The following is a 23,129-nucleotide window of genomic DNA, read 5'->3' on the forward strand; positions in this document are numbered from 1 at the left end:
CATTCCAGTCCTTTTTATTTTATTTTGAGACAGGGTCTTTCTAAACTGATGAGACTGGTCTCCAATTTCTGATCCTCCTGCCCCAGACTCTGGAAATTTGGGTTTACAGGTGTGTGCTACTGTGCCTGGCTGTACAAGGTGATTCTATCTGGCTACACTATATCATCCTAGGGTGCCTCATGACTCATTTAACCAACCTGTTACTCTTGGATGTGTCGAAAATTTCCACGTTGTTCTGATTATCACAAACAGTGTAATATCCGTAAATGTCCATCTGCGTCTCTGATAAGTTTTGAGATAAAATCTTAGAAGTGAAATTTTGGGTCAAAGAGCATGAACATTTTTTAAGAGAAAATTTTTATTTTGAAATAATTTTAGGTATACAAAAAAATCGAAAAGATACCACAGAGAATTCCCACCTCCCCTTCACCAGCTTCCTCTAACTGTCTGACCTAACCAGGCACATCTGTCACAACTAATAAACTAGAAGTGGTGTGATACTATTAACTAACCCCCAGACTTTATTTGAATTTCACTAGTTTTTCCACAGGTGTCCTTTTCCTGTTCTGAGATCCAGTTCAAAATACCATATTATGTTTGGGGTGTGAGTATTTGTAAGGCTTTTGAGACCCATACACAGTGTATGTTTATGTCTGCCAGTATAGATGGACAAGTTGTATCAGTTTACATTCTCTGCTAATAGGCATCAGAAGGTGCGTGTGGGAGCTCTACCAACTTAATAGGCATGACAGCAATAATAACAATGTGGCATTATTGAGTGTTGGGTTGCTGTTTTCTTTTCTATTCTTTTTTTTTTTTTTTTTTTTGAGATGGGGTCTATGTTGCCCAAGCTGCTCTTGAACTCATGGACTCAAATGACCCTCCTGCCCTCCTGCTTCAATCTCTTAAGTAACTGGGTCTACAGGTATGGTATGAATTATCACTCCAGGATTGTGGCATTTTCTTTTCTTTTCTTTTTTTTGAGGTACTGAGGATTGAGCCCAGAGGCCCTTAACCACTGAGACACAGAAATTCATCCTCACCCCTTTAAAAAAAAATAAAGGGGGCTGGGGATGTGGCTCAAGCGGTAGCGCGCTCGCCTGGCATGCGTGTGGCCCGGGTTCGATCCTCAGCACCACATACAAACAAAGATGTTGTGTCCGCCGAGAACTAAAAAATAAAAAAAAAATAAAAATAAAAAAAAATAAAGGTATCCTGTCCATATACATGTATCGTGTCCATATATATTATGTGTGCTGAGGATTGAACCCAGTACCTCACACGTGCTGGGCAGATGCTCTACTACTGAGCCACAACCCCAGACTTCCTCAACCCCTTTTTATATTTTATTTAGAGACAGGGTCTCACTGAGTGGCTTAGGGCCTTGCTAAATTGCTGAGACTGGCCTCGAACTTGTGGTCGTCCTGTATTAGCCTCCCGAGCTGCTGGCATTACAGGCTTGCATAACCCACACCAGGCAGGCTCGGGGCATTTCTTCATCCCTGGTGATTTTACAGACTTTGCCATGTTTGGTGGCTAGTTGTGTTTCCCTGTTTTGACTTCCCAGTCACCCGTAGGGATTTTTGTCAATGTTTAGGCCTTGAGATTCCATTCAAGATAACACACAACCAGTGTCAGGTGAGCATCTAGAAGCTAAGTCTCCCTGGGGCCGCAGGACAGCTGCCCCGTGCACGTGGCTTTTTCTGAGCTCTAGTTTTTCTCATCTGTTAAATGGACATAAGTTCAGATCAGTGGCAGGGACTGAAAGGATGACTGAGGAGACACTGGTCAAGCCCTGGGCCACAGGTGATGCCATTGCTGGGAATGGTGCATGCCTGCTGTTGGAGGGGGGGCAATGCTTGTGCTTTTATGGAGGGCATGATCTCAGTGGTCCTCCTGGGCATCCCCAAATGCTTCTGGAATCAACTCAGCTCCAACTCTGTGCTCTCGTCTTGCCTGACACGGAGGAGATTTCTTTTGGTTATTATTGGGCCTCCTCTCTGTGAGGGTCACCCCACAATCTAGGAGATTGCTGGTGCTGCCCAGGAAGTATGGGCAGGATGGCCCGGGCAAGGGGGACATCTATGGGTTACCCACTCATGGGCTCCATGAGGCTCAAACTCTGTCCCCAGGACACCCTTGGAGCCTTGGAGCCCAGCCTCCCCACCTCTGAAGCCTGCCCCTCTTAGATGGCAGATCATGGCCTTCTGCTTCCCATGCCACTCCCCAGTGCCTCTTCCCTCCACCCGCTTAGTTCCTTCCTTCTGAGCATCCTTCAAGACTCAGCTGCAGGAAAAGAGAGATGGAGGAGGGAAAGAACTTAGGGAGCTCTAGCCTGGTCCTGAGAGCCCAAGACAGGACAGCCCAGAGTCCTTGGACTGGGAAGGTAAAGGAAAAACTACAAACATCCAAATGCAAATGAGTATCTAAGAAGAAAACCTGACCACGTGGGAGATATGACCTCTAAACCAAACTATCCCAAACCTGCATGTGGCCTCCAGCACGTCCCATTGATTGTCTCCGGGCTTGGAGTTTCCTCGGTTGTGCAATGAGGGGCAGGGTTCCCTAACCTCTAGAGAAGGCCCCAAGTCCGCCACTTCCTGGGAGGGCTCATTTTGGTGTTCCCAGCTTTTCTCAGTCACTGACAGATCGTCCCTGCTGCCTGCTGTCAGTCTGGTCGGTGGGGGTGTTTTGCAGGCCTGTATACCCATCGTGGCAGATACGAGTTAGCTCTTGGCTTGGCCTAAATGTTCCCCAACATTATTTCATTTAATCCACATAGCATTTGTTGGGTTGGGCCCAGAGCCTTTCCCACAGCTGCTTGATGGGTGAGGGGTGGGGCGGCTCAGACTCTTAAACTGACCTCTCCAGTCCTCTGGGCGCCCTAATTGTGGCAGAGAGAATCAAAAGGCAGCTGTCCTGAGACAGGTGTGTGATCATCCTCAGAACCAGTCTGGGCAAACCCTCTCTGAAGAGACTCCTAGGTTTTCATGTCCCCCTGAGTCCTGGATCCTGGAGGGATGGAGAAAGAGAGAAAGAAAGACACACATACAGAGAGAGAGAGAGAGAGAGAGAGAGAGAGAGAGAGAAGGGCAGTATAGAGAAGAGGCTTCTCTTGGACTCCAGGAGTTGGAGTAAGCATACCTCAGAGGACTGGGGTCCTCACCTGGCCATGAGGCCTGGGACCCCGTCAACATGCCTACCCTGCAGAGGGTTGTGGCCAGGGATGGACATCTGGCCAGTTGTGTTCATGCAGAGAAGGTGCTAGAGCATCCTAGGATGGCGTGTACCCATTATGGACCACTCAAAAGCAGGGACCCACTTCCAGGCCTTATGATATCGAGGATAGGACAATAGAGGCTGCAATGGTCCACTCAGGGTGACACCAAGCCCTGCCTCAGGAGACCCTGTCACAATTGCTAGAGTTCCTTCTACTTCTGTATCTACTTTTCTCTCCTTTACCTCATGGGCTAAACATTAGAAAGAGAGGACTCCTAGGACTCCATGACCCTCCAAAGACATATTCCACATGACTTTCCCAAAGTAGTGGAGAAGTGGTATCTTCTTTACCAAATCTTAGCTTAACCCAGATTTGGGTGATATTGAAAAAAAAAAAATCATGCCGTGGCATTTCTTCCCATTGGTATTCATGAAGCCCTTCCCAGGAGGTTCTGGGCCAGGTGCTGTGGGGTAGATAGAAGACACAGAAGTTAAAGAAGCCACATTTCACTTTATAGATGGAAGCATGACAGCCCAGAGATGCAAAGGTCACACAGCTCCTTGGGGGCAGGCTTGGGTTTGGAACCCAAGGTTCCTGCCTTTCAACCCTGTGCTCTTTCGACAGCATCTTACACAATTTGCTGTATGGTCAGAGGAGCAGGAATCTCACCTCTGAAACAATTGCAGAACTCCGGGGGGGGGGGGGTTGGGGCTGAGTTCCCGTTGTTGGTGATTTCCCACCCACAGTGGGCTCACTGCCAATATCTTTAGTTTGTGTACTTATAGATACGTGTCTAGGAGGTACAAGTTGGTTTTTTTTTTTAGACACTGGGAATTTCCATAATTAAACAAAAGATTTAGTAAAATCGAAATCTATTTTTTTTTCTTAATTTGTGTCTCGTGTGTGTGTGTGTGTGTGTGTGTGTGTGTGTATGTGTATGTGTGTGTGTGTGTGTGTTGTGGGGGTGTTCTAGACCATTTCTCACAGGTTGATCTGTGTGAGGCCTCTCTCTGCATGTAACTTGAATGGAAATAAAATGACAGAGGAGTGTGGGGACGTAGGTCTGGGACCTCATACAGAGGCTGAATGGTGCCATCTCACTGTCCAGAATACTGTTCTGGAGGGACAGGGTGTCTGCCATGCCTCTCCCCCCGTGGGCTAGGGTGTGTCTCTGAATGCGGGAAGGAAGCTGGCAAAAGGCTTTCTGAACCCACAGTGGCAGATTTTGAAGGCTCATGATTTAGGGTCAGTGTCACCCACTCATTCACTCAGGGAATTCTGGAGAACATTTAATTAGGCAGGAACATTTTGAGTTTGCTCTACCCTTTTATTTTTTTCTTCTTAGTACTGGGGTTTGAACCCAGGGTGCCCTACCACTGAGCTATACCCCCAATATTTTTTTAATTTTTATTTTGAGATAGGGTTTTGCTAAGTCTCTGAGGCTGGCCTCCAACTTGCTATCCTCCTGTTTCAGCCTCCTGAGTCTCTGGGGTTATAAATGTGTGCCAACATTGCCCAGTTCTGGAGAGCACTTAGAACATAATTATTTGGGGGCAAAGGCCTTGAATCAGGTTCCAGAAAGGATTTATTTTACACCCAAGCTGTATCTTGATTATGTTCTTTCCTCCACAGGAGAGAGTTAGTCTCCCTAGGGTCCAAAGCCTGCTCCAGGGCTTACTTGGTCTCCAGGGCTCAGCAGTTGACTCCTGGTAAGTGGCCCCACAGGCTGGCTCTGGGCCTCTTGGGGTCAGGGTGAAGACTGCCCATCTACATCGATGTCTCACCAAGATCAGATCAGATCAGGTCCTGAGGAGCAAAGCTCTGGGAGGGGGTGCAGCGGGCTGGGCCTGGCTTCTAGGGAAAATGGCAGGCGGCATCTTGGAGAAGCCCTTGGCCCAGAGCAGTAGTTGAAGGGTCAGTGGTTTCCATCCCTCCCTCACAGTCACTGAGTTTCAGGGAAGACGCAAACAACCAACCAGAAGGGTCTGGGCCTCCCAGGGCCGCACAGCTGGTGAGAGACAGGGTGGGTGGGGCAGAGTCGCCTCATTTCTAAGTCTTGTTTCCCTGGAACTATGAGTGGGACAGATTTTATCTTGTCTGTTTTGACCCTTCTGAGGCAACAGCTGGCGGGGTGGGGTGGAGGACACAGAGGACGGTACACACCAGGTTCTTCTTTTGTTCTGTTTAGCAACTTCCCGTGACTCTTGAGCAAGGACAGGTGTAGCCCTTGCACCCTGAGGGGTGCAGCCTCCACCCCATTGCCTGTGGCCCCGAAGCCATGTAGAAAGGGACTCTGGCTCTAGTTTATCAAAACAAACTAGAGATCCAGAGCGAATTCTCTGACCATTGGGTAAAGGGCCGGGGATTTCTAAACAAGCGACCCCCCGGGCAGGGCCCTTCCATCCTGCACCGTCATCTCTGAGCACCTGCTCCAGGCTGCACACCGTGCTGTGTGTTATTTGGCTCTCGACTCCTCCACACGCCACTCGGTTCCCCCTTATAGCTCAGGAAGGCCCACATTTTCGCGTGAAGCCATGGTACCTTAGGGAACAAGCCTCGGGCCTGGCCTGGGTCTCTGAGGGAGAGGAGCTGTGGCAGAGCTGCTTGGCAAGTCCGCGGGGACCTGCTGCAGACAGTCCTTTCTTCCAGGTAGCTCAGGTGCTTTCCAAACTTACCAATTCCTCAAAGTATGTGAGAGGATGCTGGGAGGCCTGCAGCGGGGACACCCTAGGCACAGGCCCCATGGCAAGGGCAGGGAGCACAGTGGCTGAACGCTGAGCAGGAGTTGGGGACACAGAAGGAAAGATGGCTTTGCAGGTTGGCCCTTTATGGGGCTGGCAGGGCCTCCCTGTGGGCTCCCTTCCCAAGCCCACACTCCACCTGGGATGCCCTTTCCCTCTCCAGGTTTTGGCCCAGGCACAACCTCTTTGGGAAGCCTGAGTCAAGTCCTCCTGTGATTAACCCCTTCCCCCCGAGGCCCTGACTCTCCTCTGAAGAGGCTTTGTCCTTCCACATTGGGGGTTTCGGGTTTTCTATGCCTCTGTGGAGAGTGACTCTCCCTCTTCCTGGGAGGAAGATCAGACCTTATCCTGGAACGATTCTAGGGCCAGGGAGGGGGCCAGGGAGGGCCGAGGTGGTGTTGGTGGCAGCGATGCTGGAAACTGCCAGACACGTGACTCAGGGCCTGCTCTGGGGGCCGTCAGACACACAGCACTGCAGGGCAGTCGGCTGATGGGGACGTGACAGGATGTGAGCAGGCCATCGGCCCATGACTGACCTCCTGGGAACAGCCTGGCCTCGTGGCTCCATGCCCTCCTCAGCCCAGGGACTCCCCAGCCACCAGACGTGCTCCTTACTCAGCACTGTCCCATCTCTGCTAGGAAACAATTCCAGAATCCCCACCCTCTGGCCCCAGACTCCTCCCTGTCCAGAGCTTATCCTCAGGACTGCTGTCACCCCATCCTCACCTTGATCACACCACACCTCAGCCGGCCACTCTCCTGGGTGCCCACTGCACTGCACTTCTGTCCAACAGCCCCAAGTCCCACTTCACTACGACATCTGAGGTCACGGGCCACAGCTCCCCCCTGTGCAGCCAATAACCGTTGCTCAGATCTCTGGGATCAGAGAGCCCAGCAGCAGCCAGCAGTGAGCATCAGACATGGCCACTCTGCCCCAGAGGCCACAGTGGGAGGCTCCTGTGGCCAGCCCTGTCCCAGCCTGCCCTGCCCACTCTCCCCTCCAGCTTCTGCAGGCCTCACCCCAATACATCTCTTGTGCCTCTAATTCCATCTGCTCTCTGCTCCCTGGAGGGTCCCAGCGGTCACTCTTTCCTCCCCGGCTCCCCCCCTTGCCTTCTCGCTGTCTCCATGGGAGGCAGTTCTGCCTGCTGAGGTGAGTCCTCCCGCTGGGCGGCGTGGGTGCTCCTGGGGGTCTCCTGCCATCCCCACTCCCGATCCCTTGCCTGGTTCCCTTGTCTCCTCCTGCTCTTCACTGCCCTGCATTTTCCCATGACAGCCACATGCCCTACACCCAACATCACCAGGGCTGTGGGGACTCATGGTTTCCCAAGTTTCTGGGGTAGCTTTCAATCTCCCTGGTGGATCTGTGCCAAGCACCCGGTCCTCCCAGCACCTCTCCCCTCCCATGTCTTTTGGGACTCCATTCTGAGAGCTTCTTCTTTCCTCTCCTGCTGCGGCTTCCTCTCCTCCTCCAAGACGGGCCACTTAAACTTGGTGTCCTCCTGGATTCGCCTGCTTCTCTTCTCAGTTGACTTCCTCCCTCCTGGGGGCTGGGGGGTGGATGACTTCCAGATATTGACTTGCTGATGATTCCCAAGTGCCAGCTTTCAACTGGGATTTCCCCCTGAAGTCCAGATTTCTATACCAGGGGACTTTTCCACTGGGTTGTACCATGGGGACCTCAAACCAGCTATGTCCCAAGATGACCTCTTCCAAGGTCCCCACTCCAGACAGTGTTACCACCCTCCTCCACATGACCCACATCAGGAACCTGGATGTCCCTTCAGGCTCAGGTCCAGGTGGCCATCTGCCTGACCCTCTTCTTCCTGCTGCCACTGCAGGGTGTAGGCCTCTGCACTTCTCTCCTGCACAGCTGGGCCCTTCACCAGGGTCTTCATTCTGACCTTATATTCCTCCAGCCGATCTTCCTGAAAGCTTGTAATTCTGTACTGAGAAGCTTCTGTTGCTTCCCAGTGCCTTTGCCATATTGCTACCACCACATGAGTTTTCTCCATGTGTCAATTAAACTCCTACTGGAGCCGGTCTGGTCTTCCTCTACAGGTTTCTGATACCCTGAAGGCTAGCCAAACAGAATCACAGGTATCTGCCCCTTCATGCCTCAGAGCCTTTGCACCTGCCTCTCTCTGCCTGGAGCTACCCTCCCCACCCCATACTCCCTACTTGGCTAACTACTACCCATCCATCACAGTTCACACAAGGATGCCACCCTAGTAGCCCATGTAGTATGTCCCCCTCTGTCTTTTCTTAGTACCCTCCAAAGTGCACTATCTACTAAGGTCCTGGTTGCCCTACCTCTTTCTTCTTATAATTTTGGCTGCTGAAGATTGAACCTAGAGTCTCACACATGCTAAGCACATGCTCAACCACTGAGCTAAACCCCTAACCCTATCTTATTCCTGTTTCCCCACTAGTCTGAGGACTTTCTGAGATCCTGGCTCATTTTGTACCCCTAGCACCTAGCCCAGACTCTGGCACGTGGCAGCAATGGATAAATATTAGTAATCAAGGAATGCATGAGAGAGCAAATAAATGCCTTCTGCTTGGGTTGAGGTGCTCAGTGGGGAGCTAATGTTTGGGTGAATCCAAGAGAATCCACACTAAGACTGCGAAGCAACCACTTCAATGGAGCAGAGCTTCCCAGGGCCAGGGCATGGCCATGCAAGGCAGGAAGGTGACCGAGAGCAGGCTTGTTGAGGGAGCCGCAGCCAGCTCTGCTGTGGTAGCCAAGGCTGATCTCGTAGCATGTGCCGCGATGATCTGGAGGGACAGACTAGGGACAAGCGACAATGACAATCGGGCTCTGGGGAGCCTAGGAGCACGGCTTTGTCCAGGGCAGGACATAACAAGTGCTCCGATGCTATGAGGAAGATGGACAGGAGCAGCAATGCCAGACAGCGATGGCCCAGGGGGAATATGGGCAGTCAAGGGAGCGGAGGTGGGGGCGTGGCCCCAGAAGGCGGCAGGAGCAGGGCAGACTGGAGAGGTGTCCTGATGGCCAAGACCTGGTGCCAGAGCAGCAGGAGGGCTGTGGGAGGCTGACACTGTGGTTTCTGGCGTGGTTCCCGGGTGGATAGTGGGGCCCTTCACCAAATGGCAGCCCAGAGAGGAGCAGGTTTGAGAGAAAGGGAATGACTCAGTTCTGCTTAAAAGATGAGGCTCAGAAAGTCCAGGCTGGAAGAGCCCACCAGGTGTTGGGGACCTTTTTGAGGCCCCACTCCAGCAGAGCTGGGGGGGAAGGGTCACATCCAAGGGTGTTCAGATCACCAGCTCCTAAGAGCTAATGGTTACAGTATTTAGGAATTTTGTGAGCCAATGGTTAAACACAGAAGTTGTTAAAAATTAGATCATACAAACTTAGAATTAAGTTAATTAACAGATGGCAGATATTCAAAACATCTCTTCCTAGTAATTTTACAATATTTTGTTATTGTTTATACTTTTAATATCATTTAAGTCTATTTTATCTGTGGAAATGCTACACGATGCATTCATGGACATTGTATTGGTGGCTTGAAATCAGCCAAGGTAGGAATGTTTACTCCACAGAAACTGGCAACCACCACCCGTCAGGCCTTGATTTATTGTTTGGTTGACTGTCCAGACTTAAGAAAGTCATGGAGTAAGTGTTAATAACTCATGACTCTTAAATGTATGTTTGCCTACAGGCATTACATTGTGAATGACACAGAAAAATTAAGCAAATCTTCTAGAATTCAAAGACTATTATTTGCTCACACCATTGGTTGACTAATGAAGTTCCAGCATACATTTTTATTCTTTCACTTTCTTTTTACCAGTACGAACAAAAGCATCAACATACATGTCAGAATGACATCCACTTGTTAATTACAACTATAGGTTGTTTATGAATTTAGGAGTTTGGCCAAAATCAGTGAAAGCATTCTGTAGGACCATTGGCTATATGCCATTTACAATAAATAATACTGTATATTATTATTATGTATAAATAGTTAGCCATCCTTTATGTTAATAAAATTTATAAATTTGTGGGGAGGGCACCAGGGATTAAACTCAGGGGCACTCGGCCACTGAGCCACATCCCCAGCCCTATTTTGCATTTTATTTAGAGACAGGGTCTCACTGAGTTGCTTAGTGCCTCACTTTTGCTGAGGCTGGCTTTGAAGTTGGGATCCTCCTGCCTCAGCCTCCTGAGCCGCTGGGATTACAGGCATGCATGCACCACCATACCTGGCAAATTTATAATTTTATTATTACTAAAATTTGTATGGGTCTATACACATGTATTTCCCCCCAGAGAGCCCCTGGTTAAACACCACTGGGCAGATGGCCTTAGGCTGAGGAGTGACCTGGGAGTTGACTCTGGAAGGACTCCTTGAAAAAGGAGGGAACCATTGGCAGAAAGAGGGCCCAAAGAAGAGAGAAGGGGTGGGTGGGTGGAACTTGAGTGGAAGGATTAGCCTGGACAGGCATAGAGACCCCAAGAAAGGAGGTAGGAGAGAGGAAGGCTTGGGGCAGGGTGGGCGGGGAGGCAGGAAGCTGGGACTCCCTATTTTCTCTGCAAAATAGAATGCAAGACACTCCCGAGAGTAAAGGACAGAAAAGTGAGGAGTGGAGGAAGCAGTAGGTGTGGGGCTGGAAAAAGGCGCCCAGGGAGATGAGGAAAACTGCTGCACACAGTGACCACCACCCGCATGACAGAGCAGGGAGTGCCAACCTGGTCCTGGCTCTGGGATAAAGCTCTGTTGCTTTATCAATCTCCCAGGACAATCCTAGGAGGAAGCTTAGAAAAATTTTCCTTATCCACAGCCCTCAGCAGGTAAGTGGCTGAGTCAGGATTTGAACTCAGATCAAGCAGGAGACCGCACAGAGGCACTTTCTCCCCAGCAAAGCCCCCAGGCTAGGAAGCCTCACATGGCTTCAGGACTGAGATCAGTAGGACAGATGTGGCCAAGTGTGTCAAGGGCTTAAGGACACAAAAGGACTCCATATCTCCAGCCCCCATCTCCTAGCACATTCCTGCTACCTAAGGCTCCTAACCCCACCCCCCATTCCTGCCCCCATGCCTAGGGATTTTCATTATAATGAATGAGGGCTTGCATTTTCCATATCATTGTTGTTATGTTTTGTCTTATTTTACTTGTGGTACTTGGGGACTATCTGGTGTCCTGGGGAAGCTCTCCTACTGAGCTACATCACCAGGCCTTTTTTATTTTATTTTTTTACGGTGCTGGAGTTTGAACCCAGGGGTATTCTACCACGGAGCTCCATCCCCAGCCCTATTTATTTATTTATTTATTTTTCTTGAGATGGAGTCTCCCTTGCAATCCTCCTGCCTCAGCCTCTGGAGTAGGTAGGATTTACAGGTTTGCACCACGAGGCCTGGCTGTTATTTTTTTTTTGAGTGATTGATACATTGTTAACTTCATTTTTATAAAGTCCATGGCAAATTGAAAATTTATGATCGGGTCCTGCCTCCCAGAGAACAGGAGAGGGCAGGGTCCTCACCCGCAGGCCTCTTCTGTTCCTTCTCAGTGCTGATCCCCGCTGACCAGAGCACGTTTACAAAGGACGGGTGGGGACCATCAGAGGAGGATGGGCAGGATAATTGAGTGTGTTCTTGTCAGCGCTGGAAAGAAACAGAGAGAGAGAGATGGGGGTTGTAGGATGGAGAGAAAGAAAGAAAAAGAAAGAAAGAAAAGAAAGAAAGAAAGAAAGAAAGAAAGAAAGAAAGAAAGAAAGAAAGAAAGAAAAAGGGATGAGGAAATGAAGTCAAATAGAAAATACCCATAGTAAACCCACTGTTTAGGTACTTACATAATCATCTAGCATAATGAATCTGTGTCCTAGATTATAATGAAAAATGTAAAAACTATGAATATAGTAAAAATTATCATTTTTTTTTTGCAGTACTGGAGATGGAACCCAGGGTGCTCTACCACTGAACCTCATCCCCAGCCCTTATATTTTATTTTGAGACAGGGTCTCCCCATGTTGCCAGGGCTGGCCTTGAACTTTCAATCCTCCTGACTCCATCTCTGAGTCACTGGATTTATAGGTGTGAGCCACTGGTCCCCACAAAGACTTTTATTCTGTGGAACTTTATCTACAGATAATGATGGTACCGCCAGGCCTGGCTCTCAGAGCCCTAGCAGCAAAAAGTGACTGAGGAGGAGGGCCAGGTGACACTGCATGGGGAAACAGGGAGGAGCTGGGGTAGGAGGATGTCCACTTAGGGACCAGCAAAGGCCCAGGGACACCACCACTTCCCTGCAACTTTGTCCTGGTGCTCCAATTTGGAGAGGGCCTGGACCTGGCCTTTGGGAGCTTGCAGGTGACCTGAGGGTCACAGTCCCTGTGCTGGGAGTATAGAAGAGGCAGCTAAGTTCTCTGGAGGAAATCAAGGGAGACTTCTTGGAGGTGGCAGTGCTTTTGCTGACTTCTGAAGCAAGCACTGGGGTGTGCCAGGAAAGCAGCTGAGAAGGGGCTCTCCTGGCCAGGTGAGTGGCTTGCTACAAGGCCCAAGAAAGCCAGTCTTGTTTGGAGCACTATAGGCTATTTGGTGTAGGTGGAGCATGAACTAGGGAGAGGCCTTCACCGTTGATATTGAGAGTCAAGATTTTATTTAGGGATGAGTCATGGAGGAATGTTGAGCAGAACAGCATGAATCGTGCTCCGTGGTACCTGCCTGTAATCGCAATGACTCAGGAGGCTGAGGCAGGAAGATTGCAAGTTGGAGGGCAGCCTTAGCAACTTAGTGAGGCCCTAAGCAACTTGGTGAGACTTTGTCTCAAAATAAAAAATAAAACAGGCTGGGGATGTGGCTCAGTGGCTAAGTGACCCCCACCACCACCAAAAAAAAAAATAATAGAAAAGACAAAAGGCTTGGTGTGTAGCTCAGTGGTAGAGCGCCCTTTAATTCCATCTCTAGTACTGGGGGTGGGGCAAGGAGAAAAGAAAAGAAAACCCAGCAGATTGGCATTGGGTTAGCTGGGAGGCAGGGACCAGGGCAGCCTGCACACAGAGGGCAGTGGGCCTTAGCACTGATCCAAAGGGGCTGAGAGAGGAGCCCATCCAAGAAAGAAGGGAACCGGGCACTGGGCACAGGAGACCTGGTGGGAGAAAAGACACACAGAAGCTCTCGGAGACCCACTTCCCTGGAGGCGGGAGGTGCTGAGGATGCCCTTGGCAAGGGGAAGGGCAGATGCAGAAACTAGAGGCTTTGTGGGTGAGAGGAGGTGGCACAGTGAGGCACAGCAAGCAGATGGCACCCAGGCCACGGGGCCACCTTTGTGCGAATTAGGAAGGTGCCCTTTCTCCAGGCAGATTCAGCCCCTCATCCTGCATACTGGCTTGGCAACAGGGATGCAGGCTGGACTTCAACCCCCGTGGGCCCCACAGTGCCCTGAGAGTGTGGATTGACCCTTCTAGAAACTTCCCAGGAAGGAAGGAGAGAGGCCATCATTGACCACAGGGATGCAGGATCATGCAAGGGTTTTCTTTCTTAGGTCACACCTATTTGGATGAGGGAGGGGAACCCATGAAGAATTTGAAGTTCAGGAAGAGAGGCTACTAGATGGAAGGCGCTGAGAGTTAGCTCAGAATCTGCACGTGGAGCAGGGACACTGAGACCAGCAGAGATGGTCTGTCCCAAGTGATCCAAGATTAGGTGGCATGCAGACTGCTTGGGGACTGGGCCAAGAACTAGGCAGGCCAGGCTGGGGAGGGTCCTGGTAAAGGGACTTTGTTTACTTATTATTTACTTTTTACCATGGAAAATTTCCAAACACAACTCAAAGGTATTGGGAAACTCAATGAATCCTCTACGTGTATCATTTAGTTTTAACAATTATTAACGTTGCCCATCTTATTTTTGTATGCCCATCCCCTTGTATGCCTTTTTTTTTAAAAAATATTTTTTAGTTGTAGTTGACACGATACCTTTATTTATTTTATGTGGTGCTGAGGATCGAACCCAGGGCCTCGCATGTGCTAGGCGAGCGCTCTACTGCTGAGCCACAAGCCCAGTCCCCCTTGCATGCCTTTTAAAGAACCTACACTTTTTAATAGACTTCATTTTTTTTTTTACAGCAGTTGTACATTTACAACAAAATTGAGCAGAAGGTTCAGAGATTTTCTGTATATTCCCTGATTAAAACTTTTTTATTTGGAAATAATTTTAAGCTTACAGAAAATGGCAAGAATGGGTTTTTTACTTTTATTTTTGGATTGAAGTTGGAGGTGCTTTACCACTGAGTCACATCCCCAGTCCTTATTATTATTTATTTTTTTGAGATAGGATCTCACTAAGTTGCTGAGGATCTTGCTAAATTGCTGAGCCTGGCTTCAAATTTGAGATCCTCCTGTTTTGGCCTCCCAAGGCACTGAGCATACAGGCACGTCATTTCTGTTCTTAAAGAACATTTTCTTATTCAATCGGGCGAGATGGCACTTGCCTGTAATCCAAGCAATTTGGGAGGGTGAGGCAGGAGAATTGCAAGTTTGAGGACAGCCTCAGCAGCTTAGTGAGACCATGTTTTAAAATGAAAAATAAAAAGGGCTGGGGTTGTAACTCAGTGATAAGCATCCTTAGGTTCAATCCCCAGTACTGGGGGACAAAAAAAAGAGGGAGAGAGGAATATTCATAAAATGAACATAGAAGAAAATTAAGGTTATTAATGTCTCTGCTGCTACCAAAAATTGCTGTCATTGTTTGGTGTATTTCTTTCCAGTCTTTTTTCTCTGTTTACACACATCCTTTCTGTTGGACGGTTGCCTAGAGACTGACCCAGTCCCCAAAGCTTGCCTGAGTGGTGTGTCCACATGGATCAGAGTCCCAGGGCCTCGATTCCATATTCCTTCCTCAGGAGGTCTGCGGAAGCAACAAAAGGAATCCAAGTTTTTGTTTTGTGGATGTCTGTTACCTGGTTTCATTGCTGATGTACTTTTCTCCTTTAACATTCCTTTTGTTTTTGTCATTTTTTGATGATATTGGTTGATTTCTTGGAGAAGGAATTGCCCAAGACTCCTTCTGCCACTCTGGTCTAGCAGTCTCCAAATGCGTGCGTGCATGTGTGTGTGTATGTCTCTCTCTCTCTCTCTCTCTCTCTCTCTGTCTGTCTCTCTCTCTGTCTGTCTCTCTCTCTCTCTGGATCCCGAGTATCCAGGTTGGGGTCTATGTCCCTCCTCACCTTGAGCTCTGTGAGGGCAGGCCTTGTGTCTGATTCATCTCTCAAAGGGAGGCAGGCTTGGCCTCAGTAAATATGCATGGAATTCATCAACCTACTTTTTTTGGTATCGTCTAGCCCTTTCTATACCACAGACTTTCTGATTGCTTTCCTCTAATTCATGTCTCCAGCATGGCATCCGGAACAAAGTAGGTGCTTAATACACACTTGATAATGCTGCTACCAATACCCTGGACTTTTTATTACATCAGGGGCTCTGCTGGTTTTACATTTCTTGGATTTCCTATCTCTCCCACTTCTTCTCGATGGTAAATAGGAGACATTACTTGACATGCCGGAAGGAAGATCCCTGCTCTTCATTGCCCCCAATTTGTGTATGCTCAGAGCAAAGCTAAGTTGACAGTGCATTCAGAAGTAGCATTTTCCTCTGCTGAGACTATTTTATGAGTTTTCATTGCTCACAATACTAGTTATCATTAGCAGCAATTAAAACTATTTCAGGATCAGTTCAAAGCTGCCTTTGAGGTATTTTAGGTTGGACAAAAGTCCCCATGTGCCTACCTCTAAGCCTAGTTGTCTAGTGTCATTAAAAGCCCACTTCGACGAGGAGGTTACTCAACCTGTATATTTTGGTTGCCTAAATATTTCATAAGTTGCAGGGGCGTTTGTGAAAAGTGGTTTAATGCCCCTAAAACTGTCTGGACCTGTCTTACAAGTCCCTCCCTCAACCTCAGTTGAATGGAGGGACACTGAAGGTATGGAAGAAGGAGGTGATCTGCATAGGGTCTTTCCTTGGAGCTAGCCTGTCTTACCAAGAAGAGCCCCTGAGCCTCTGTGCCCCCAAAGGGTGGGAGTAATCAGAGCAAGAAGGGATGAGGGCTTGGTCTAGGGGCACTAGGAATGGAGAAAAAGGTGGAAACCCAGTTGGAGGCTGAGCCATGAGGAGGGACTGGCAAGGCCTTCAGGACACATTAGTAAGCTTCACACTTGATTGAAAGATAAAACAGGAGAGAACCAGTTTTGGAATATTGGACTTCTAGGAGTTAGTCAGCACCTTGCTCTGACCAGCTCTTGGTTGGCTGTGGTCCTGACCCTGGACCTGAGGGCTCACGATGACACTGGGACTCAGGTCACCCATCCCCACATATTTTGGGACCCTCCAGGGTCCTGACTGGCACTGAGCACGTTGCTGCTGCTGTGTGAGATTCCCTGGTGGGCCGCACTACTCACTTCTAGGTGGAAGGGCTCCTAAGTTGGGTGGTAAAGGAGGAGAGAAGACCCAGAGGGGGGAAAGAGATTCTGGAACAGTGGAGAACTGAGGAAGGGCCTGCAGGGAGGAGTGCTCAGCAGCAGCATTGGCCCGATCGGTGGGGGTTGGGGTAGGGACCCTCATTTGGAGGATGTCTGGCAGGGCCCAAGAAGGGGGACTGACAAGGAAGAGCTTGTCAGTGGCCTTTGGCCACAACTGATGGTGAGCACTGGGCAGTGCCCATGTGGTAGTGGTGCCTGAGGGTTTCTGCTTTGGGAACAGGAACCTGCTGGTGTCTTAGATTCCCAACACACCTTGCTTTGGTCAGAGCCTACCTGGACCCCCTTGGGCTCCAATATGAATCCCTAACCAGAATTTGGTGCCAAATTCACCTTTTCATTTTTCCTTTCAACTTGAAGCCCTGGTGCCAAGAATCTCCTGAAGCAAATTCTGGAAGTCAAATACAGTGCACCTAGGTGCTTGGGGAAGGAATTGCCCAAGACTCCTTCGGCCACTCTCTGGTCCAGCAGTCTCCAAACGTGTGTTTGTGTGTGTGTGGAGGGGTACTCACACTGACTCTGGCACAGGGGTCAGGGGACAAGCTCTGGGGCGAGCCGTGCAGAGGTGGGCCAGGCCAACTTGGGGGGGGGGGCTTGCTTGCTCTGCGTGGCGAGTGCCCAGAGGTGGAGGGCCTCACATTCTTGGGTGGTAAGGAGCAAAAGAGAGGATGACCCACTTAAAAACCAGCTCTTTTCAAAGCAGCATGCTTGTAACTGGGGGCTGCTTGAAGTGGGTCAGCCTGCATGTACACGCTGGTCTTCAACTCTTCAAAACCTGGCTGTTAAACATCTGTATCCTGTTTTCATTAGCTTGTAAGCCGTAGGGATGGGGATCTGCCTAGTTTTCTGAAGCAGCAAGTGTGCCTAGAGGCTAATAAACAGCAGGTGCCTCCAATAAATAGGATTTTAATACTCAGTGTAAATGTGAGTGCAAATAAATATGCGAAATGAAAGGTGGAGCTGAATTTTACGTGCACATTGCACAATTTCTTAGCTGTTTTGATCTGGGAACTGTGGAGTGACCAGATCCATGGTGTACGTTTGACATGCATGGGTTGTGTGTACGGTACGCAGAGTGTGTGTGGGTAGTGTGTGTGGTTTGTGGCAAGGAATATGTCTGTGTGTGCATCTGTGCGTGTGTGTGAAGAGAGGGCCAAGCCTAGTGGAGAAAAGAGCCGCTGGATAATTTGCCCAACGAAAAACAAAAGTATGGGCCCAGATCTCAGGAGAGCAACCCAAAGGCATTAAGCCAAGCTCAGGCCTGTCCTGGGTGCTGGGGCAAGTTGCAGGCCGGGCAGCTGACCCTCAGCAGAGAAGGTTCACCTCCTCGTCTCCTTTCAACCATTACTGATGTCTTGGAAGTTCACCCTCCCAGCCAGCTCTCTGTAGTGAGTGACCTGGCCTCAGCAGTGCAGGGAGCCACCGAGAGCACCTGTGCATTGCCAAGGCTGGTCTTGGCCTTTCCTGAGCCTCCTCCTGGTCCAGGCTGGTCTCTGCTAGGGGCATCACAATCCATAAGGCATCTCTTGACCTTGGCTCCTTTCTCAGAAAACAATGTCCTCTCAGCCAGTTACTCCCCATCCTGCATCGCAGGGCCCTGTCCTCCATCCCTTCTAAAAGTCAAAGTCTTCCTCTACAAGTCTGCAGGATGATCCCCAGAAATTGCCAGGCAGCAGGAACCACCTGAGGCATATCAGGTGTCCCCATGGCCCACCAAGAGCTACAGTACTTGGGGATTTGATAAGCCCTGCCCTGGGCTTTTGCCAATTTGTTCTGCTCTCCTGGGGGAGGAGAGATGGCAAACAGGAATCGGGAAGCTGGAGCAGAATTGGGCTCATGAAGCTCCTGAGCCAGAAATCTCTGTGAGGGGGTGTGGAGGGTGGGGATTCCTTAAGTCCTTCCTGTTTATTGTCCTCACTTACCTCCTCTCAGGTCAAGTTTGACATGCCTGCTTCCCAGCACACTCAGGAGATGTTAATGGGGAATAATGAGGTCGGTCCACCCCAATACCTTACTTGTCAATAATTAGCTGCATGTCCTAGGTTCTGGGAGGAGGCAGTGGCTCTGGGCCTATCCCAGCTGGTTTAGCTCATCAATGTACCATGAGTGTAGCCATTCCAAGGTCCTTGAGTGTTTCTGGGGTGTTCCAGGTATGGGCATTCTCCAAGGGCTAATGGAACTAGAGAACTCTACTTCATCGTTCCTGATTCTAGCTAGAGATGGTCCCTAAGCTCAGCCAAAGTCTGACCCTGACCCCTTCCCCTGTCCTGGTAACTCTGAGACCCTATACAATGGAACTGTGTGAACCCAGCCTGGAGGGCCTCCTTAAAAAAGATAACCTGCTTGGAGCCACAGTGACCCAAAGTATAGAGATTCTTGGGGAAGGCAGCAGCCAGATGGGATCAGGCTCCTCCATTAGACATGGGATTTGGGACCAAAACAATGGAGCAGGGATAAAGACTGCTACAAACTCCTCACTCACTGGCCATGGGGCTTTGCCTGCCCGAGAGAGATCCAAAGATATTCGTGCCCCAACTTCATGCAAGGGATAAACTGGCTTTCCAGGAAAAAAGTCCCGATTCAGCATTTGCCAGTTTCTGTTGCATGAATACTCCCACCAAGTCCAATTTCAAGCTACCAATTGGCTTAGCAACTGACTCTGAAAATTCTTGAATACTTAAATCAGCTCTTGCTTCACTGTCCTTTAAGGTCACGGCCCTTCTCAGAGGCCATCAATAGCACAAGTCCCCAGGGAACTAGGGCCTGCCTGCCTGCCTGAGCCCAGCAATCCACTCCTGACCTCACTTGCAAGTGAGCCAGCGGAGAAGCAGTTGGGTGTGAATAAACCATCAGCGCACACTGTAAAGCACATGCAGCCAGAAGCTGACAAGCCACCCGTTCTCTCCCTTCCCTCAGTCACATGCTAGCCTCCTCACTCATCCCCACTTCCAGGGGACCATATGTGCAAGGTGACGAATATCAGGGTGGCAGGAAGCCACAGACAGGGTCAGTTCCCTGGTCTACAGAACCACACCCATCCCAAGAGCTCCAAGTGTATCCACCAAAGTGCACTCGCAGGAGGGGCTTTCTAGTCTTGAGGGTGGAGGGACCCTTTCTCTGGATGCAGGTTTTCCTCTGAGACCCATCTGCTTTTGATGTCTTCCCCGTGTCTCCATTTCCCCTCCTCTGGGCTCCTGGAATACTACAGTGGCCCCACCTTAGCCAGGCAGCCATGATGAGAGGTGTTGACCCAACTGCTTCTCCACTGGCTCACTGCATCAGGTGGAAGGGGCCGGAGACAGCAACAGAGACTTAGAGTCTTGTGGTGCAGTTGGGGGCCCTGGGGCCACACAGAGGCAGGATTGGATCCAGGTACCTCTGGGATTCAGAAAGACACTGGGTGATGAATGGGAAAAGGCAACCAGAGGGGAACGGGCTCTTGACCAGGAAAAACAGTCCCAGAGCCACAGGTGTGACATTGAGACCTCTCCTCTTGCAACCATAATCTCTCCTGTTTGGTGACAGCACACATCCAGGCCTGAGACCCAGCAGAAAGCATTCCCTGGGTCCCAGATTAAGTTTCTATGGGGACAGAGACAATCATGAATCATCACATTTGTGAGCTCCAGGCTGGTTCATTGTAGAAGACAGACTTGTGAATAAACCAACAGAGCACACTGTAATGCACATGCAGCCAGAAGTGTGTACACACATTAGGGACAGGATAGAAGGATCTACCAAGGAGATGACATTTGAACAGGATTATAAAAGTGAGTCCCTTTAATAGCCTCAACCACCCCACACAGGCCCAAGTCAGATCTCCAGCTCACAGATCTGCTCTGTGGGTATCTGTGGCATGTCCAGGGCTGCCTCCCACCCTCAGCAGTGGAGGGTCACACAGGGAGCCTCCTCTAGCTAAAGCCTTCGAGGTCCTCACCACTGGCATTGTCAATATTGGCGTTTCCTTGACTCAGAACAAAAAGGGAGTGAGATTCCCCTGTTGCTCTTTCTGTAAATGACCAGGCTGAGGGAGTGAGAGGCAGGGCCGCCATATCTGGGGAAGGGGCTCTTGGGAGGGTCCCTGGAAAGCAGAGAGGATAGGAAGGGAGGATTTAACACAGAAAAGTGGAACATGGGGGCCCTTCCAGGATTGAAGCCAGATCCTGGATTCATGGGCCAATTCCCAGAAGTTCAAGATCTGAAGCAGCCCACTTCTGGACCTTAATGAGAGCCTCTGGCCTGAGGCCTTATCCTCAGATGGTCTGACTCTGAATTAGGGATGACCAATGAAGGAAAATTACCACAGCAACTGAGTTCATATAAAATGACGGTGAATGTGTGTAGAGCATGCACATACATATGTGTCCAAATTCAATTAAAACATTATTTCTGTGCATTTTTTTTTTCTTTTGGTACTGGGAATTGAACCCAGGGGCACTTAATCACTGAGCCACATCCCCAGTCCTTCTTATATTCTTATTTAGAGACAGCATCTCAGTAAGTTGCTGAGGCTAGCTTTGAACTTGTAATCCTACTGCCTTAGCCTCCCAAGCCTCTGGGATTAACAGCATGTGCCTTTGCACCTGGTGAATTCTGTGGATCCTTGATTCTGGGACCCTCCTCTGTCTTCCTCTCCAGGGAAACTTCTGGAATCCCATACTTGGTTTAGAATGTGTGTGAGACCCCTCCTCAGTTCTTGTACATAGTGGGAGCTCAAAAAACATAAGCTCCTTCTCTTTGGCCACTCAAAGTGGTCACTTGGCCCAAATGGGGCTTTCCCAAATTAAAAACTGCCAAGAATCTGGTCCCTCCTTCCTTCTCTGAGTAACGACAAACACTGGAATGTCATAACATCCTCTGTGTCCTCATCTATGTTATTCTGGGACACCGGCTGGGAAGGGTACCTGGGTAGCCCCCTCCCCCCACTGAGACTGAAGTTTCTTGTAACGTGGGCTGGCCTGTGTCAGTCCCGTGGATGGATGCAGAAGGGTGAGGCACCCATCCTGCTAGTCAGGCAGGATGCTGGCAAGAAGGCAGCCGGCCAAAGGGGGTGGAGCTTCCAGAACAAAGGAGAATGGGGAGCCCTGGGGGCCCAGGATAGGCATCAAAAAGGCTCTGCAGAGTGAGCAGGCCACATACTGCTTGCCTCTGCATCCAGCAGCCAGCCGACAACCCTTACCTGCTCCCTTCTCTTGCCCAGGCTGGGCAAGAAAACAACACTCTGCTTAGAGAAGCCCAGCTCTCCAGCGTGATTGCGCCCACACTGCTCTGTGGCTTTCTCTACTTGGTGTGGGTTGCTGCTGAAGTTCCAAAGGCCAGCAGAGGGATGGCTGCCAGCGGAGCCAGGAGCCAGGAAGGCCCCCGGGAGCATGCCTTCATCCCAGAGCCTTTTGATGGGGCCAATGTAGCCCCGAGCCTCTGGCTGAACCGCTTCGAGGTCATCAACGACCTCAACCATTGGGACCACACCACCAAGCTCAGGTTCCTGAAAGAGTCGCTCAGGGGAGACGCCCTGGAGGTCTACAACGGACTCAGTCTCCAGGACCAGGGAGACTATGGGATGGTGAGGGAGACCCTTCTGAAGGCCTTCGGGGGCCCCAGTGCCACTCTCAGCCACCAGCCCAAAGAGATCCTGTTTGCCTACAGCATGGGCAAGGGCTACTACCTCAAGGGGATGATCGGCCCCGTGTCGGTGAGGTTCCTGGTGGACTCGGGGGCCCAGGTCTCTGTGGTCCACCCCAAGTTGTGGGAGGAGGTCACCGACGGCGATCTGGATACCCTGCGGCCCTTCGAGAACGTGGTAAAAGTGGCCAACGGGGCCGAGATGAAGATCCTGGGTGTGTGGGACACAGTGATTCGCCTGGGCAAGCTGAAGCTGAAGGCTCAGTTCCTGGTGGCCAACGCGAGCGCCGAGGAGGCCATCATCGGCACCGACGTGCTGCAGGACCACAACGCCGTGCTGGACTTCGAGCACCGCACCTGCACGCTCAAGGGAAAGAAGTTCCGCCTCCTGCCCGTCGGCGGGAACCTGGAGGACGAGTTCGACCTGGAGCTCATCGAGGAGGAGGAGGAGCCCTCCGTGGAGGGGAGGCGGCAGCAGCACTCCCATTAAGAAGCCCCCTTTTCCTTGCCCCCCAAGATAGGTAGGGAGGCCCACCATTGTGCGGGGGGCACACGTCCTCTGGGGAAATCTAACGCTGGCTCTCCACTCCCCTCCCTCTGCAGGGGCCTTTCTCTGCCCCTGGTGGGGGAGGCTTCACGGAAACAGCAGGGGGAAGGAGAGCAGGGCAGCATGCTCAGAGAGAGGGTCCCCACGGTCCTCAAGCTATTGTGGGTGGCAAAGACTGGAAGGCTAGAAGCAGCTTCCCAGAAAGTGGAAATATCTGTCTTGGAGAGAGGACTGGGGGAACCCCCTTCACATCCCTAAGAGGTGGTTCTGTCACCTCCGAGTTCTTGAAGCCTGCTCAGCTGGGGCTGGGTCTCGGTCTGCAGGACCCTTAGGAGCCAGGCCCAGCTCTCAGGCTGGGGTTGACAGTTGCCCTGACAGCCTCCCTGCGAGCCTTCCCACCTGCTCCACGGTATGTTTCCTTCTGTCATTTGCTTTGAAACCCCTGATCCTTGCTCCAATAATTCAATTACTTCAAAACCAATAAAGACCAGTTGATGGAAGAA

At 50.4% G+C, this 23,129-nt stretch overlaps 1 protein-coding gene across 1 annotated transcript; it reads left to right on the forward strand.

Annotated features, from left to right (window-relative positions):
- The first annotated feature begins 10,487 nt into the window (after nucleotides 1-10,487).
- On the forward strand, nucleotides 10,488-23,129 carry Asprv1 (aspartic peptidase retroviral like 1). Its single transcript, XM_005343053.5, is given in 2 exon segments — nucleotides 10,488-21,643; nucleotides 21,645-23,129. Coding segments are annotated over 2 exon segments (1,092 nt in total). The 5' UTR covers nucleotides 10,488-21,476; the 3' UTR covers nucleotides 22,570-23,129.

This window comes from Ictidomys tridecemlineatus, chromosome 12 (genome assembly GCF_052094955.1).
Source record: "Ictidomys tridecemlineatus isolate mIctTri1 chromosome 12, mIctTri1.hap1, whole genome shotgun sequence".
Classification (NCBI taxonomy): Eukaryota; Metazoa; Chordata; class Mammalia; order Rodentia; family Sciuridae; genus Ictidomys; species Ictidomys tridecemlineatus.